Source organism: Euleptes europaea, chromosome 3 (assembly GCF_029931775.1).
Source record: "Euleptes europaea isolate rEulEur1 chromosome 3, rEulEur1.hap1, whole genome shotgun sequence".
Classification (NCBI taxonomy): domain Eukaryota; kingdom Metazoa; phylum Chordata; class Lepidosauria; order Squamata; family Sphaerodactylidae; genus Euleptes; species Euleptes europaea.
Window position 1 is genome coordinate 77,090,008 of NC_079314.1, and position 19,418 is coordinate 77,109,425.

The 19,418-nt window shown below is 42.9% G+C and overlaps 1 protein-coding gene across 1 annotated transcript in view; it reads left to right on the plus strand.

The window, feature by feature from the left end:
• PTPRQ (protein tyrosine phosphatase receptor type Q) overlaps positions 1–19,418 on the plus strand; it is a 134,135-nt gene continuing 114,717 nt past the window's right edge. The window contains exons 1-7 of the mRNA XM_056846991.1: positions 1–118; positions 214–498; positions 1,100–1,384; positions 2,008–2,277; positions 4,338–4,598; positions 10,866–10,996; positions 11,779–11,908. Coding sequence (XP_056702969.1) covers positions 1–118; positions 214–498; positions 1,100–1,384; positions 2,008–2,277; positions 4,338–4,598; positions 10,866–10,996; positions 11,779–11,908 — 1,480 coding nt within the window. The remainder of the gene's footprint in view (positions 119–213; positions 499–1,099; positions 1,385–2,007; positions 2,278–4,337; positions 4,599–10,865; positions 10,997–11,778; positions 11,909–19,418) is intronic.

The window sequence follows — 19,418 nt, forward strand, 5'->3', positions numbered from 1 at the left end:
ATGATACCAGAAAATGAAACGGATTGTTTTGCTTTCCAGCAAAATCCAGATGGTCCAGATTATTCTTTTTTGGGATTTTTCTGCTATATTCCATTGCCATATATATGCGAATATGAGTGTAATTATTTTTTCAAACTTTTAAACATTTTTAAAGCTACTTTTTAACAAAAATTGTTAACACTGCATTTATAGTTCTTAAATTGTCCTTTTCAGTACCTTCTGTTCCTGAAAACTTCACATTTAAGGTGCAGGATATCAGCACAACTAATGCAACCCTGTTTTGGAGCAGTTTGGATGGATGGTTTAATTCAGGCTTTGGACTCATCATTAAATATTATTCTGACTATTCAGCACAACATGTCAAAACCTTTTCTGTGAATTCAACAAATGCAAACATTTTGCAGTTGTGTCCTGGTAATTTCTATAAATTTTCATTGTTCGCAAGGAGCCTTGATGGTGCAAAAGTTAGTTTACATCCAGTCGTGATGGTGGAGACAAGTAAGTTACATAAAATAAAATTAATAGTCATTTAAGTGTACAATCTTTTAAGAAGTTAATTTGGGCTTTCATGTACTCTGAGTAAAGATGTAGATTTGAACACAGGTACCAAATGTTAGCATTTATCCCTGATATGAACTAATTCATTGTAGTTTCTACACCCATCCAAGTAAAATGTGTTAGCATGAGCATCTTGCTTTCACAAGGAAAATAATTTCATTTCTCTCTCTCCTTTTTTGCCTCTAACACTTTCTACAGCCTCTTGGAATATGTGACTTCCACAAAAGACCAAAGATACTCCTTGTAATTAACTTATAAAAAGTATAAAAGCTATGGAAAGTACAGACATGGGGAAATGATGTTTCCTATATTACATTGATTACTGTTATTATGGAAGAGGGAGTTCCCAGATGTAATAATTTGGTTTTTAAAAGATCCTTGTTTATAGTAAGACATCATGTCTGCTGTGCTGTATGCATTTGAAATACAGATTGTAAACATTTACCTTTTATTTATTATGTTTTCTTCAAGTATTTGTATGTCTTTGTACCATCTGCTGCTCTTTTAACACAATTATGTTTTCCTATTCTTCAATCACTAGGACCATTACATTTATGCAATGTAAAAGCCGTACACGTGACATCATCAGAAATAGTTTTGCAGTGGGACTCTCCAACGAGTTCATGCAGTGCATATTTTCATCATTACCTAGTTCACATTTTGGATAGCAAAACAACAAAGTGGGAAAGCTTTCCAGTTGAAAAAATAAATACCACTGCTGTAATTGGAAATGTGAAACCATACCATCAGTATCAGATATATCTTCAGAGTGTTGCTGAAAAGGGTTCTCTAAGCTGCTATGAGGATCCTATGCTAATAATAACAGGTAAATCACTATTTTATTAATAATGTACATAGGGGAGAAAGAAAATATGCAGACACATCGGGGGGAGGGCGGAGGCAACTACTGCCTGGCCTGCCTCTACCTGTTTCTCTTCCAAGATCTGGTGCCGACCAAAAAGTCTATACTCTGGTCTGCTTGGCTGGTTCTATCCCCCAGGCCTGTCCTAATACCATGCAGTCAGCCCAAGGGGACACGGTCATGGGCAGCAGTGCAGAAGAACCCACACAATCTGCAGTTAACCCATGCTTCTTCCCATTTTCCACCTGTGGCAGAACAGATACCCTTATTAATGGTAATGTGCTGAATTTATGCTCTTGGGCAGGCTCAGAAAAAGATAGAAGGTTTGCTTCAAAGTACAGTCGTTTTTATATAACAAATATAACTTTTGGGATAAATTAAAGTTTTTAGATGCTAACAGCATGTCCAAATCATTGACTACTTATACAACAGTTACTACAGTTCTGATATGAATAATTATATTTGTGAATCTGCTACATGATTGAAGAGATACATATATGTCCTTTTCAACTGAGTACAAAGTTTTCAAAGTAGAGCTATGGATAATTACAACTGTCTGATTATATAGTATTTTTTTCTTTATTTAGCTGTCAGCCTTCCTACTGCTTTATTAATCCATGCAGAAGACATAGGAGAGGACCATGTTATTATCTACTGGAAACTGCCACAAGAGGGCCAGGAGTCCTACATTCAAGCAACACCATCTTCAGGCATAGATAAAGCCATAATGTTTTTAGTAAACAACACACAGAGATTTAAGATTGAACCCCTAATTCCTGGAATGGCTTATGAAATAGGTGTGGCCACAGTGACAAATGGAAATAGGAGTGATCTGAAGACCATTCAGTGCACTCTTAGTAAGAGCTTTCAGAATGGATTTGTACAATTTCCTTTGTTTAATGGTTAAATGATGGGGTTATCAAGTATCTCAATTTCAGGATTAAATTGTAAAATTAATATATTTACTGCATTTAATAAATTATAGTTGACAGAATCATGAAGCCAACCATAATTTTATCATTAATTTCAATGTGAATATCATAATATTATTATTTAGTAGAGGATAGAGAAAACTTTAATTCAAAGAAGATACAGGAGGAATGTATAGTTAGAATCTTAGAGGATTGTTCCTTGGTGCCTTTCCAGCCAAGGGTTAATTGTTACTTTAGCTGGGATAATAGAGACCAAAGAATTATTGCATTGCATTTGTTGCATCATGATAACACAATCCTCCAAAGGGCTTTTCCAGTTATTATTATTATTATTATTATTATCATCATCATCATCATCTATATAGCTAATTCCCACATGTACCCCCTATCTACAAATACTTAAATCCACAGCTAGGGGGCACACTCACCCCAAACAGATGTTTCTTCAAACTTGGAATACTCCCCAAGTTTGGAGAAAAATCTGAAAACTAAAAAATAAATAAACGGAGCTTTAAATTTTCCTGATTTTTTTTTAAAGCATAGTCTGTGCGTGTACAGACAATACGCTTTTCTGTTAAAATGGTGGCGGCTGCCACTGCTGCAGAGAGCTGGGTCCAGCTGGGTCAGCCTCCATGCCAGGCTGCAGCAGCAGTAGAAACTGGAAGTGAAGCTGGATACCGATACGGCAGCAGCAGATGCTGAGAGTGGCTCTCAGGCCGCTCCACTGCTGCGGGAGATGTCTGGGGCCATTCCAGGGACAGCAACCTCCACAGTGGTTGCCTGGGGCTGCTCCAGGCTTTAAAATAAGTGGTTGAGGAAGAATGGAATTCCCCCCACAAGGGGGGAGATGGGATTCCCCCCCCCACACACACAAGGGGGAGATGGGATTGCCCCCACGAGTTTTGTGGGCCCCCGCTTATTTATTTATTTACAAAATTTGTATATCACTTTCCTGCCCCATAAGGTGGCCACCAAGGCGGCCAACAATTTAAAACATACATGATAAAATTAAATTTTAAAACCATTAAAATCGACCCCCCTCCCAAACACACATCATTAGAAAAATTAAAAAACAGAGTTAAAATAAATACACATTTATTGAGATAGCAAGAGAGCCTGGGCAGGAGGATGCTGTTGCAGCCATCGTGTTTGTCGGCTTCCTAAAGGCAGCTGGTTAGCCACGGTGTGAACAAAATGTTGGACTAAATGGGCCTTTTCTCTGATCTAGTATGGCTGTTCTTACATTACTTCAACTGCTGCATTGTATATGAATGTATCATGCTCTGTATGGGGGCTGGTCTGAAGACAATCCGGAAACTAGTTTAGAATGCAGCAGCTTGATTATTCTCAGAGGCTAGCCACCAGAGGAACATCTCTTGCTTATTTTAAAACACATACTTTGGCTGCTAGTTTGTTTCCAGTTTCAGTTCAAGGTGCTAGTTATGACTTGTAAAGCCCTCCGTGACCTAGAAACCTCATATTTAAGGACTGTTTCCCCCCATATGTCCTTTTGTGCCAATTATGATCCTCTACCTTCCACGTTCTGGCTTAAGGTTGCCCATCTAGTGGCTACCATTTGGTGAATTAGGCTGGCTGAGGTGGTAAAGATGGGGTCATCCTTAGAAGTTTTAAAGATATACTGTTTTATGTACTAGGACTTTTAATGGGATTTGAGCTACAGGTGTTTTCTTGGGGAAGGTGTTAATGGGGTTTTATTCCACTATGGATGTTTTTAATTTAGTATTGGAAGTTATTAAGCACTGAACCCCTATTTCTAGTTCCTTTGAAGTGAATGGGCCAAGATGTTCAAGGAACAGAGTATATGTTCAGTTCTTTATAAAAATAATTATCTCCAGAAATCTGTTCCTAGTATCTATCAGTTTTTATCACCCTATTAGAAAATGTGGCCTACATTTACTATTGTATTTACAGTTGTTTGTAAAATGCTATTGTGGTCTGATTTTCTTTTCTTGTTGACAACCTAGAACCCAAACCAGTACATATTGCCATCCCTTATGAAGTTCATAGTAATTCTGTGATTTTATTTGTTCAAATGCCTACTACTGGTGTGTTTGATGGCATATATATAAGGAGTAAGAGAGGTCCTAATGCCACATTGACTTTATTGATGGATGGAAAAGTAACAATGGAAAATTTGATCCCAGGCACAGAATATGATTTCTTTGTTTCTACAACTAGTGGAAATATATTAAGTTCTGAACATCATGTACCAGCTGTAAGAACATGTAAGTCCTTTCTTTTCAATGTGAAAACTTTTTGTTTGTTTGTTATGCCATCATTTCTTCAGTCCAAATATTTATTTGGATGTATAAGTGTAAGCAGTATCTAATTAAATTATATTTGACCAGTTGTGGATGCAAATTGGCATTTGTGATTTATTTTTGTCTTATGCTTTTTAAAAGTTTAACAGTAGCAGAACATGTGGCTATCACAATTTTTTTTTTTAATTTTGCCATGCCATTTGTTAATCTTGCATTAGTTTGAAGTGGTGAGTACTAAATGTCATTATGTGAGTTCCATTGAGCTCAGTTGAATCTGTACTGTAGTAAGAGTGTGTAGATTGGCAGCTCTGTATGGTAAAACAATTTTGTATTTTGGGATAAGATGAGCCTGTAACAAACACGATGGGCTCTTCTTCAGTCAAGGCCTGGCTGCTGGTGTTTAATCAAAAAGGTTCACAGAGCAGCTTTTAAATTACTGCATGGGGTTTGGGAAGCCAACAGGAGTTGTATAGTATTTGGTTTGAGGCAGCTTGTCCCTAAGCAATAACGAGGTAAATGTTACAAGTCATCTAAATGGGGGCAGGCTACAACCTGGCCATGAATACATGGCAGGAAAGTGCAATCCTTTAGGAAGACCAAAGGTTTGTAGGGGAATGTGTATAAGAAGGATGTTTTCAAAAGGTCACAAGGTACAGGTATTTATATGCAAACACTAGAAACCGAATAAAGAAAATACGTTAAAAGACATTCATATCACACTTATTTATTTGTTAGTTTATTTTTGCTCTTATATCCCTCCCTCCCCAGCAGAGAAGGCAGAATCTGAATAGCAACAGAGATGAGATTTTTTTTCTAATGTGTTTGTGAACAGATTCTTGTGCAAAACATATACAGTGAGAGAAAAAAGTATTTGATCCCCTGCTTAATTTGCCCATTTGCCCTCTGACGAAGAAATGACCAGTCCATAATTTTAATGGTAGGTTTATTGTAGTTGTGAGAGACAGAATAACAACGGGAAAACCCCCAGAAACCCAGAAGACAAAAGTCAGAGATTGATGTGCATTATAATGAGTGAAATAAGTATTTGATCCCCTATCAACCAGCCAGATTAGGGTTAGGGTTAGGGTCAGGGTTCTGCTGTCGACAGAAGCAATCAATCCATCAGATTCCGAACTAGCCACCATGACCAAGACCAAAGAGCTGTACAAGGATGTCAGGGACAAGATTGTAGACCTGCACAAGGCTGGACTGGGCTACAAGACTATTGCCAAGCAGCTTGGTGAGAAGGTGACAACCCTAACCCTAACTCTAACTGTCAACCTCCCTCGGTCTGGGGCTCCATGCAAGATCTCATCTCGTGGAGTTGCAATGATCATGAGAATGGTGATGAAGCAGCCCAGAACTACACGGGGGGAACTTGTCAATGATCTCAGGGCAGCTGGGACCATAGTCACCATGAAAACAGTTGGTAACACACTACGCCGTGGACTGAGATCTTGCAGAGCCCGCAAGGTCCCCTTGCTCAAGACAGAACATGTACAGGCCCGTCTGCAGTTTGCCAATGCACATCTGAATGACCCAGAGGAGAACTGGGTGAAAGTGTTGTGGTCAGATGAGACCAAAATCGAGCTCTTTGGCATCAACTCAACTCGCCGTGTTTGGAGGAGGAGAAGGAATGCTGCCTACGACCCCAAGAACACCATCCCCACCGTCAAACATGGAGGGGGACATATTATGCTTTGGGGGTGTTTTTCTGCTAAGGGGACAGGACACCTTCACCGCAACGAAGGGACGATGGATGGGACCGTGTATTGTCAAATCTTGGGTGAGCATCTCCTTCCTTCAGCCAGGGCACTGAAAATGGGTTGAGGATGGGTATTCCAGCATGACAGTGACCCAAAACACACGGCCAAGGCAACAAAGGAGTGGTTCAAGAAGAAGCACATTAAGGTCCTGGAGTGGTCTAGCCCAGGGGTCTCAAAACTGCGGCTCCAGAGCCGCATGCGGCTCTTTGGCCCGTTGAGTGCAGCTCTTTGAACTTGGTTTGGAGCCCCTGCTCTTGTGCCCGCTCGCGCCGGCAGCCGGGCTGCGTAGCCGGCGCACCTGAGAGAGAGAGAGAGTGGGTCTCCCTTTCCCTTGCCCTTAATGGTTGGGAGGCTAAAGCCTCCCCTCCCCTCTAGCCGCACGATTGCTGGGCGGGCGGCTCGGTGGTTCCTGGCCCCCCCCGCCTATCAGCTGTTGGGCGGGCGGGCTTCCTTTGGTAGACCTGGCCTCCGGCTGAGTCCCATTGGGAGGCCATGTCTACCCACTGGCTTTCTTGGCGGTAGACCTGGACTCCGAGGAGGGGAAAAAAGTCCCCCTTCAGAGGCCAGGTCTACCAATTGGCTTCTATGGGCCTCTGGAGGGCAGGTCTACTGCCAAGAAAGCCAATGGGTAGACCTGGCCTCTCAATGGGACTCCGCCGGAGGCCAGGTCTACCAATAGGCTTTTATGGCGGTAGACCAGGCCTCCAGATGAGGACTCCGGATGGGGAGGGGGAAATGGCAGGGACTTACAATTAAATTTTTATCAATAAATAAGATCACTATTAAGTATGATATCAAGTTTTATTCAGTGTACCTATAGTTTAATTAAGACTTAAAACTTTAATTAAAGTTTATTAAGTTAATAAACAGTGTACCTACCTATATAGTTTAAGTTTAAGAAATTTGGCTCTCAAAAGAAATCTCAATCGTTGTACTGTTGATATTTGGCTCTTTTGACTAATGAGTTTGCCAACCCCTGGCCTAGCCAGTCTCCAGACCTTAATCCCATCAAAAATCTGTGGAGGGAGCTGAAGGTTCGAGTAGCTACACATCAGCCTCGAAATCTTACTGACTTGGAGATGATCTGCAAAGAGGAGTGGGACATAGGGCTGTTGATTCGGTTCGGCCCGAACTGAAAAACAGCCGAATTTCCCCTGATTCGGTGGTTTTTAGTTTGGGATGAACCGAACTAAAAAATGGAGGGCAACCGGGGGAGCTGAATTCAGCAAGTTCGGGAGTTCACGAATAAATCCGGCCAATTCGGGGAGTCAGTAAGCAGCATAACCGTCAGTAAGCAGCAGTCTCCTTCCCCGGCCAATCGGTGGCCAAGCTGGGTCTTCTTCTGGCCAATCAATCAGGATTGAGTACTGGAGGAATCAGCTGATGTGCGGCCCGGCCAGGGAGAGAGAGAGAGAGGGAAATCCTCGTGTGTGTGGGTGTGGGTGCTTGTGCACATTCGCTCCTTTCTGTGGCTGCAGGGGGTGTATTTTTTGGGTTACAGACCCCAAACTTTCAGCAGAGATTCAGACAAGCCTTCTTAAGAGACCACCCAAGTTTTGTAAGCATTGGGTCAGGGGGTCCCGAGATATGGGCTCCCCCTTTTTTCTTTCCATGGCTGCAGGGGGCGCATTTTTGGGGGTACAGACCCCAAACTTTCAGTGGGGCTTCAGATGAGCCTTCTTAAGATACCCCCCAAGTTTTGTAAACATTGGGTCAGGGGGTCTCGAGATATGGGCTCCACCCCTTTCCCCTTCCCCCCTTTTCCATTTCCGTGGCTGCAGGGGACGCTTTTTTGGGGATACAGCCCCCAAACTTTCAGCATAGCTTCAGACAATCCTTCTTAAGATACCACCCAAGTTTTGTAAAGATGGGTTCAGTGGGGGTAGAAATATTGGCTCCCCCTTTTCTTTTTCCGTGGCTGCAGGGGGCGCATTTTTGGGGGTGCAGATCCCAAACCTTGAGCGGAGCTTCAGACAAGCCTTCTTAAGAGACCACCCAAGTTTTGTAAATATTGGGTCAGGGGGTCCTGAGATATGGGCTTTCCCCTTTCCCCTTTTCCCTATTGGGATGAATGGATCAGCTGATCCTGTATGCATCTCCAGAGCAAAACGTTCCGTGCCTAATTGGAATCATCTTGGATTACAAGTCCTCCCCAGCCCATCCTGATGGAACAGAAGACAACCACACTAAGACCCCTTTGGGGGCTTTAATCTATAATTTTTCTCCTGTGTGTGTGTGTGTGGGGAAGCAGAGTCTGTGTGTGTGTGGGGAGGGAGCAGTTTCTGTGGGTGGGTGGGGGAAGCCAAAGGGGGCTTTTGCCGGTTCTGCCTGGGGGTGTGTTCCCCCTCGAGTCTCTCTCTCCCTGGTTTGAGGGGGGGTTTCAGTTGTGTGTCTTCAGGTTTTCCCTCATTCATAAGAGCGGTTAGGTCTATTTGGATGCTTGCTCAAAACTGGTTTTCAAATGGTGACTTAAAGAATGCATTTGGAGTCCCATGCAAAAGGGGAAATTCCACTCCTCCTGCTCATTATGCATAGCTAGCTGCCTCTGTCCCTTTCCATGGTTTGCAAGCTCCCAGGTGTCAGGTGTTGCTTTGCACAGTTGCAAAGGTGTTGCTTACAAGGTTGTGTTGTTTTGCAGTCGTGTTGCAATGCTTTGCAAACTTCTCAGCTGTTTGTTGGGGCTGGGAGCTTTGTGCGTGGGCGGCAAGCTCTGCTCAGACATGCACATTAAGGGTGGGGGGACCCCTTTCGGGGCCCATATCTCAGCCCCCCCGACCCAATCTTTACAAAACTTGGGGTGTCTTTCAAGAAACGTCCTTTGAAGCTCCGCTGAAAGTTTGGGACCTCTACCCCCAAAAATGCCCCCCCAGAGCCGCGGAAAGGCACGGTTGTGTTTTTAATGGCTTTATTCGGCCGAATTTTTTCCCTGAACTTTGAATTCCCGCCGAATTGCACGGACCCGAAGCGGGGGAGTTTGGACTTCGGCATATCCCGAATCTAAACGGGCCAAATTCAGCCGAATCCGAACTATACCAAAAAATTTTTAATTCAACAGCCCTAGTGGGACAAAATACCTCCTGAGATGTGTGCAAACCTGGTGGCCACCTACAAGAAATGTCTGACCTCTGTAATTGCCAACAAGGGTTTTGCCACCAAGTACTAAGTCATCTTTTGCAAAGGGATCAAATACTTATTTCACTCATTATAATGCACATCAATCTCTGACTTTTGTCTTCTGGGTTTCTGGGGTTTTTCCTGTTGTTATTCTGTCTCTCACAATAAACCTACCATTAAAATTATGGACTGGTCATTTCTTTGTCAGAGGACAAGGGCAAATTTAGCAGGGGATCAAATACTTTTTCCCCTCACTGTAGTTTAGATGAATCCTCAACCTAAATATAAAACAGTCTTGTGTTTTGAGAAGATTAACAGATTGTCTGGTATTTAGGCTGCCCTTGTTCCCACCCTTGAGACACAGAGCAATCCACATGGGGGGAGATGAATGCCCTTAGGAGCTGGTGTGATCCCTATGCCAGTGTTAGTGCAACTTGCACCAGCTGAACTGGCACTAACGCTGATGCAGGGCCACTTATGCCAGTGCAGGGGAGCGGCGCAGCAACGCTATGTTTGGACACCAGAACAGAAGCAGCATATCTTCACTCAAGGGCTGGCGCTGGTACCAAAGGGGATGTTCCCAGGGGTGGGGTTGACTTTAGTAAGCTCCCTTTCGTCCCAGCAACAGCTCTTTTGCAGGTGCAAATTTGCTCAGGAGGTGGTGTAGCTGTGTCTTCCCAGGGTGCTTCTTGCCAGCGTGATGTAGTGGTTAAGAACGGTGGTTTGGAGTGGTGGAGTCTGATCTGGAGAACAGGTTTGGTTCCCCACTCCTCCACATGAGCGGCAGAGGCTAATCTGGTGAACTGAATTTGTTTCCCCGCTCCTACACACGAAGCCAGCTGGGTGACCTTGGGCAAGTCATTCTCTCTCAGCCTCACTTACCTCACAGGGTGTCTGTTGTGTGGAGGGGAAGGGAAGGTGATTGTAAGCCGGTTTGATTCTCCCTTAAGTGGCAGAGAAAGTTGGCATATAAAAATCAACTCTTCTTCTTCTTCGTCTAATCACCCTCCCCCCCCTTAGGATTGCTCTCTTCGTCTCTGAAAAATATTGTGGTGCCAAGAAGAATACAAAGGGGCTAACTCTGTTGTAAGGTATTGCAAAAAGTGCTTTTTATTCATTTTGGTCCTTTCATTTAAAACATGTCTAAGGCTATTGAAAAGTAGAAAATAAAAGATAATACATAAATGTAGGTTAACCAAATGTTAGGGTTAATAGATGTGATGAGAGGTCTCTGCTACTGCATCTGGATAGTGGCAGAGATCCAAAAGGTGGAGACATCCATACATTTAACCCTTTTCACTTGCCATGAGAAAGGCAATATATAACATGCATGCTTCAAATATCTTTGTAGGTCTTGCAGTTCCACTAAATGTACGTGAAGGGAGAATTACAGATATTTCAATAGAGATTACCTGGGATTGGGCAGATGGAAACTTTCAGCACTATGAAGTGTCATGCACAAACTGTACAGGTACTTCAATGGTATGTTTAAAAACAACAATTCTATATAATCATGAAAACTTTTTCTGTCAAGTGAATTATAGCAAATTGTAAAAGACATTAACCCACGAAAAAGTTTTGTTCTTGTTTAGCTAATTTGGTGCATTTCTTTCCATTGTATATGTTTTATTTATTTAAAACATTTTTATGCCAGCTGTCTACCTGATCTGGATCTCCAAGGTGGCATGCATAAAAATGTTAAAACATTCGCACAATTAAAAAGAACGTTTACAATTCTAAAATAATTCAATAAAAACACATAAACAACACTAGAATGAGGGCCACTAACTATTATTCTGGGTATCCCAAATGAAACAAAAAAGTTTTCACACACTGGCAGAAGACACTGATAGAATGAACAGGTGAATGAGTGAGTCAGATGAATAAAAGTTTTGGTGCCATGACTGAGAAAGCCCTTTCTTGGGCTGTCACTCATCTAGCCTCAGATGGCGGGGGCAACTGAAGCAGAGCCTCCAAAGATGACTGGAGTGAATGAATAGGTTTGTATGGAAGAAGGCAGCCCTTAATGTATCTTTGAGATGTCCTAGAACATGTCTTGATATGTGGTCTGGGAAAGTCAGGTATCTGTGCAGGATGAAGTCACAGGTATATTGACCACAGTGATTGCATCTGATTGGATGCATGCCACACTTTGAAACTGCTAGGTGATACATATGCACAAAATGAAGTTGCAGCATGTGTAGGTTGCAGGAATTATACCTTCAAAAGTGCCATAACAGACACAGTCACTATTTGATTTGTAGGTACAAAAAGTCTCAAAAGAAATGGCAGAATTTTCTAATCTGATCCCTGGCATGCTATATAACTGTACAGTTAAAACTGAAAAAGAAGGCTACAAAGACAGTCTTCCTGTAAGGATACAAATAGAGACCGGTAAGAGATTGATTTATGACTTTATTGTATGACAAAATTTTGCCAGGAACACTTACATTTATTTCAAACAATAGAATTGAATTTACTCCTGTGCCACATCTTATCTTTCTAACCTACAGAGAACTGATTCTTTTTAAAAAATGGTTTTTTTGTAATGTGCTAGATGGAATGGAGGCAAAGTAAAGCAGCCTAAGGATTTTGATTGTAACAATAATTCATCTTCGTGGCTTCTGTGCAGTCCCGCATGGGACTGCGCTTGCGCAGGCCAGCCGCGGAGAACTGACTAGAAAGCTTTTAGGAGCTTCAGAACGCCTGGAGCGCTCCCCCTCCCCTCCGTCCCAGGCCGAGAGCGAGCCGGCTTCCCGCCCAACGGTCATGTGACGGAGGGAGGAGGGGCGCTCCCCCTCAGTTCTCTCTTCGCCGCCGTGGAGAGAGCACTAGCTTTGTTTCAGAGCGTCTTTTCTGTTACCTCAGAGAAAATTTCTCTTCAGGATTTTATTTCTTTTTTGCCAATATAATCTTATTTAACAACTGTGCCAAATGTAGAAATAGTATGGCACAAAATAATGACTGTTGTTACGTTTGAGAGATTTGTGCTTTTTCTTTTACTTCAAAAAAAAATAATTCTCTTCAGGATTTGATTTCCTTTTTGCCAATATGGTTTGATGTACCAAATGTGCCAAATATGAAAGGATTATAGCACAAAATAACAATGATTATGTTCTGTATAAGAGACTTATGTCTTTTCTTTCACTTAGAAAGGTCTTCTCTTCAGGATTTGATTTCTTTTCTTTTGTCAATGTGGCTTTATTTAACAAATTTGCCAAATGTACAATAGTATGGTACAAATTAATAATGCTTGTTCTATTTGAGAGACTTGTGTCTTTTCTTCTACCTCAGAAATTCTTTTCTTTCAGCATTTGATGTCTGTTTTGCCAGTATCACTTTCATTGACAATTCTGCCAAATGCAGAATAAGTATGCCACTAATTAATGGTTGATTTTGTTTCAGATACTTGTTTTAATCTTGTCTCTTTTTCATTTTTACAAGTCATTCAGGCTGTGTTTCTCCAGGTCTGTGAGGAAATCCGGCTTTACTAATGCTTAGGTTATCTCCACGACGTGTGTGGAAAGAGGTCTCAACCCAAAGGCTGTGATAAGGACGATATGCTGCAGCACTAGGGGTTCTGTCCCCTATGAAGTGCATAGATGAGACCTCGAAGTCGACAGGCTCTGAGAAAAGCCACTGTATGGTTGCACTAGGGGCTCGGTGTTCCGTCCCTTACGATGTGCATGGATGAGACCTTGAAGTCGACAGGCTGAGAAAAGCCACTGTATGGTTGCACTAGGGGCTCGGTGTTCCGTCCCTTACGATGTGCATGGATGAGACCTTGAAGTCGACAGGCTGAGAAAAGCCACTGTATGGTTGCACTAGGGGCTCGGTGTTCCGTCCCTTACGATGTGCATGGATGAGACCTTGAAGTCGACAGGCTGAGAAAAGCCACTGTATGGTTGCACTAGGGGCTCGGTGTTCCGTCCCTTACGATGTGCATGGATGAGACCTTGAAGTCGACAGGCTGAGAAAAGCCACAGTATGATTGCACTAAGGGCTCGGTGTTCCGTCCCTTACGATGTGCATGGATGAGACCTTGAAGTCGACAGGCTGAGAAAAGCCACTGTATGGTTGCACTAGGGGCTCGGTGTTCCGTCCCTTACGATGTGCATGGATGAGACCTTGAAGTCGACAGGCTGAGAAAAGCCACTGTATGGTTGCACTAGGGGCTCGGTGTTCCGTCCCTTACGATGTGCATGGATGAGACCTTGAAGTCGACAGGCTGAGAAAAGCCACTGTATGGTTGCACTAGGGGCTCGGTGTTCCGTCCCTTACGATGTGCATGGATGAGTCGACAGGCTGCGTGGAAAGCCGTTTTACTGTGGTGCTAGGGGCTCTGGACCCCATGACATGCATGGATGATGTCTCGACGTCAACAGGTTCCGTGGAAAGCCTTCTAGTCTACAGCACTAGGGGATCAGTCCCCTAAGGTAAGGTAAGGTAAGGTGCATGACGTGCAGAGAGAGGTCTCGAGGTCGAGCAATTCCAAGGAGGTGGGAACACCTACTCCTCAGGGTGTAAAAGCCTCGACGTTGGCTCACCTCTGACGCACCAACACAACAGCCACCTGGCTCTTGTCGATGTCATACATCGATTCCTCCTCGATGCCGAGATGAGCGGGTTCGAGTTTGCCTCCATGCCAGCTGTCTGTTGCTGCGGCATCTGTTCGGAGAAGGGGAGGAATCTCAGCGTTGCAGCTCCCCCCCCCCCGCTTCCCTCGACGTCAGGCATCGCCGTCGCTAGTGGGGTAAGCAAGCTTGGGCTGAAGCATTGTCCAGCATGTGGAGAAGGCTTCTCAGCCATGTTCCGTCCCCCCCTTATGTTCCCTGAGCCTCTCCGTGGGATGCTCCTGCGGGAATACATATATCCCCATGGGTGTATAGACACTCATCCCCTCTGTGACAAGTGTCTTCCCACCGACCTCGAAGTCAATTTACATGGTCACCTTGGCGTCAAGGAGCGAGGGCTCATAATACGCTTCCTCTCATGTGTAACCCATCTGGGTTCCTGCCTGTCTCACCCATGGGGTCATTCAGCTCTATTTAGAATACTTAATCTGGATGGCATAGGCTTGGAAGATTTTATAATCTCCCTCAGATTCGAAGTTGGATCTGACAAGGAGTTGTGTTATGCGAAACCAATATGGTATACATTTGGCTTCTTTTCCCTAGAAGGTGGGAAATCTATATAAAGCTAAAAGAGGATGCTTGATTCCTCTTACAGTATCCCTCACCCAGTTGCTAGTTGCTGGGACACTTCTATCTTAATATGGGTCAGGTTCCCATTTTTATCCGGGGGTTGCTGGGGCTGCCCACTTTGACTCTGGGCAGGAGCACTGAATCTCCCATTAAGAACACTTTTCAGTGTTAGGGCTGTAATTAGCCTAAGCAAATTATGTACACTGATAAGTCTTGTACATATTGCGTTTATCCAGCATAAGGGGAGACGTCCCCAACTCACAGGGTGTTTGACTTCCCAAGGACTTTTCATACAGGGACAAACAGGCATGACTACAGGATAATAAATGCATAACTCCTGGGTAGATTTATGCTAAATGCTGAATGGTGCTCTTAACCATCCAAGGCACTGGGTTCCCTCCATATTGAGTTCATTGCAGCTGAGATCTCTATATTGCAATGCAAATAAACCCCTTTATTTAGGAACACGCAAATTTTAATCTATGTATTTTTATCTTGGATAAAGGAAAATGCTGATAAGGGACCCCGACTGGACCTCAGACTCCTTAATATGGATCCACAGGTGCCCACATTTCAGGATACTTCCCTTTTCAGATGTCCTTCCTCAGTTGCCTGGGAGCCTTTTTGGTTGTAGTCCTGAATCTAAGGACAATTATCTTAATTGTATGTTACAGTATGTTACAGGCTTGTTGCACTTGCTTTCCTCCTGTCAGCAGGTGGTGCTGTTGATCCGTAATTGGATTATTGGCTATTGGACAATTCATTTTACCAGTCCTGCAGGTTTGCCTGTCTCTAACCTTGTCAGCCCTATGTGTCGTTGGATTTGCTACTTGAATTTGTGTAATCCCAATTGCTCCCTACTCAAAGGATAGCATTCTTTTTGCTACTTTGAATGTTTTTTCTTCGAGCCTTTAACAACTCAAGGGCCCATGGTTTTTCTGTCCCTTTAGCTGCACGATTTATGTGCAAATGTAGATCAGTTCTTAAAAGGAATAATTTTGATCACCATTGTTACTGGTCTATATCCTAGGGTATCTACCTACAGGCTTCAAAATAAAATAAAATAAAAATTAAAAAACAAAAACAAGACCAACAACTAATTGGTTGTTGGTTCAACTTGGTTCTGAGACTGGGGAATACTCCTCTGTGTGTATTGAGGATCATCAGTCTAAGAACATTAGACCTCTGGTACCTGAATTTACAAAACAAGGGTTTTCAAGAGGACATTAAAAAACATACCTTACCAAAGGCAAACAAACAAACAAATATATATGTTTCCAGTCATCGTCCCCTACTACGGTTGGTTCTATTGCATATCGCTTTGGTTCCTGCTCCTTCCCAGACTAGTGGTGCAGATCCTGTCTGACAGGGCAACTATTCTAATACCACCTATATCCAGAACTGTGCTGTGTTCTCTCCAGTACTAAGGTTCTCACAAGCACTTGTGCAAGGGTGTTTACCTGAATGTTTTCCTTCATGAAATCACATTATTCTTCTGGAAGTCAGGACAATCCAGTACCATTTTGTACCTTTTTTCAGCCACTGCTATGAGTGTATATAGCATGGCAATGTAAATATCTATAGCATGAGGGAGAGTTCCCTGTCCTGCTGTCCCAGGTTTTTCCGGTTGTGGCAAAGGACCTAACAGCACAACGTTTCCTTCCTGGACGTCCAGGTGGTGAGAGAAGCCTACTCTCTCAGATTTCCCAAGCTGACAGGTTTCATCAACCCACAAGTAATCCCTCACTCTATGTTCCCTGCTTTCCCTTTTTAAGGGAATGGTTTTTTCCCAGGTAGAGTCCTATTATCTCAAGTGCAGATGCAATATGTCCCTGCTTCCTACGGAACACTGGATGCCATGAGGCCGTCGGAGAGATTCTCCAGTTTCACTGGTCACATTTATTTTAATGCTGCATTTTTGTTCCCTGGCTTCACAGACCCAGGACACCAGTGATGCTCATAGGTCCCTATTGACCACAATGTTTTGTGTTCCCAATCTGTAGATTACTTTTGATGAGGATTTCGGGTACTTTCTCAAGAAGACTAGCTGATCAGGGTATAGCCCCTTCCTTCTCTGCCACCTGTTTAAATTATTGGTCTGTGATCACTTTTCATCAGGTTAAGGTAGTATTACCTAGATTGAAGTTCGACCTTGGGTAAGGTCCCGTTGCGAACCTGTTTTCTTCTAAATCCTCAGTCGCTAACTAAGCAATCTCTTCATGCAATCAAGTGCCTGAAGACCATGTCCTTCAGGTTCCATGCAGCACCTAAACAACCTATTGGTCTAGTGCATGGAAGGCTGAACCAGCAGCTTCTTTGGAAACGGTTTCCCGATGGTGTTTATAGCAATGCTGAACTATGCTGTCCACTCCATATGGAGGCCTTTTGCAACAGGGCTCATGTCTCTTTCGCTGTTTTCCTTGCCATGACAGATTTCTGAGGCTTCTCTAAAGTGGCAACCTGGTCCTTCGATCCACATACCTCTGGCATTGCCCTGTAGATGTGGTCTCCAGGGAGGAAACAGCTGTTTGTGAGAGTTGTCTTTTAATTAGGTGACAAGCCCACACCCGCCTCCATGGTAGGTGAGCTTGCTATTCTCCCATGCGGGACTGCACAGAAGCCACGAAGATGAAAAACAGAGTTGCACTTACCTGTAACTGTTGTTCATCGAGTGGTCTTCTGTGCAGGCACGCATCCCTCCCTCCTTTCCCCGCTGTGGGCTACTGCTTGGTGGCTATGGTGGTCTTCCACGGCGGCGAAGGGAGAACTGAGGGGGAGCGCCCCTCCTCCCTCCGTCACATGACCGTTGGGCGGGAAGCCGGCTCGCTCTCGGCCTGGGACGGAGGGGAGGGGGAGCGCTCCAGGCGTTCTGAAGCTCCTAAAAGCTTTCTAGTCAGTTCTCCGCGGCTGGCCTGCGCAAGCGCAGTCCCATGCGTGCCTGCACAGAAGACCACTCGATGAACAACAGTTACAGGTAAGTGCAACTCTGTTTTTGCCTTTCAAGTGCTTATTTACTGTTTTACATCATGCAACTGATAAATTTTGTTTCATTCTATGAAAGCTAGTGTTACAAGAATAATAAAACAAAGTTTCTAAGGTGTCACTAGCCTTGAACGGTTCTTATAGGAAACTGTTGGGACAGTTTTTTGACTGACTAGAAATCTTTTGCTCTAGAACTAGTCTTCCCTAAGAAGTTGGTCAGATTTCATGATGCATAAGGAGTTTTTCTTGTGATATCATGTGTGAGATATCTGGCTGAAGGCTTTTGGTTTCTTTTTGGTTTGATAGGGTTTATTACCATTACTCTATTTTATTCATGATACATCATTTTCCTTCTCCATCATTATACTTGTGATTGGTTTTCATGCAATGATGTACACATCTCTTCGCCTCTTTCTTCTATCATCTTCATTTGGTGTAAGAAAGCCTCTATGCCCTGTTTTTCGGCTCTTTAGGACAACTGGTTAGCCGCTGTGTGAGACAGTACGCTGGACTGAACTGACTCCTGGTTTGATCCAGCAGGCTCATCTTATGTTCTTATTTTGTCGAGGCCAGTATTAAGCATTGTGGAGCGATTACCCTTTTCTTAATTAATTGGAGGAATTCTACTACTGTTTAAAATCCTATAAACATTGTGGAGAACCTTAAGGAAATATAGGAGCTGCCTTCATTTATTTTTGTAATGCGCTAATCTATATGAAGGAAAATATGTATACTGTTTTGTGGGTAAGTGTCCAAGGATAGATTATGGGCTGGGCAGCTGATGAAGCAGTGGCTGCTAATTCCACATGCAATGCGAAGGATGCTTACAACATGCTACTTAAATGATGATATATGGGCTGGTTGGATATGGAGATTCTTTCCATGCAATAGCATGTAACATGGAAAGATTCCCAAAAGGCATGCATGTGCACTCGTATCTCATAACACTCACTGTGATATATAATTATTAAAGAAAATGCTGTGGTGGTAAAAGTTTTAGCTGTTGATATCTGCCTGTTGTGCAACTATTAAAGGAATAGTGTATTTCTGTGTTGTTCAATTGTGATAAATGTTTGTTAGCATTCAGTCTCTCTGGTAGCATAACTGTTACTTTAGAACAGACCTTAATTGTTAATTTAAATACTGTATTCTTTGTTGGCAGTGCCAAGCTCAGTTAAATATATGAATTGCTGTAAAGACTCTGAGTCAATAATAGTCACCTGGCCACCAGCATTCGGTATATTTGATGGGTACATCATTTCACTGGTTAGCAAAAACTTCAGCAAAAAAGGAAGATTATCTTCAGATATAAGGTATTGTATGAAGATTCTGCATTGCTCCCCAAGCATAACTGTATACCAGATAGTTGGTTTGGGTTTCCTGTAACTGTTTAGCTCTTTTTTTTTAAAAAAAAATGTGTCTTTTAAATATATTAAAAATTCAGCGATGCTGTGCTGTAATGTTGCATATTTGGAAAAAAACATAGCCTATTACAGTAAAAATATTTTTAAGAATTACAGTTGAAAAGCTAAACAGATGTAGAAGAAGACCTTAAATGAAAATCTTTATGCCAGCTATTCTTTTGGAGGACTTTATCTGCCATTTCAGTGAATTCAGTTCTGAATTCAACATGCAGAATACCAAATTCTGCATATTATTCCCATGGTATGTTTTATCACATTTTAATGGAAAGATAAGATTAAAATCCTTGAATCAAA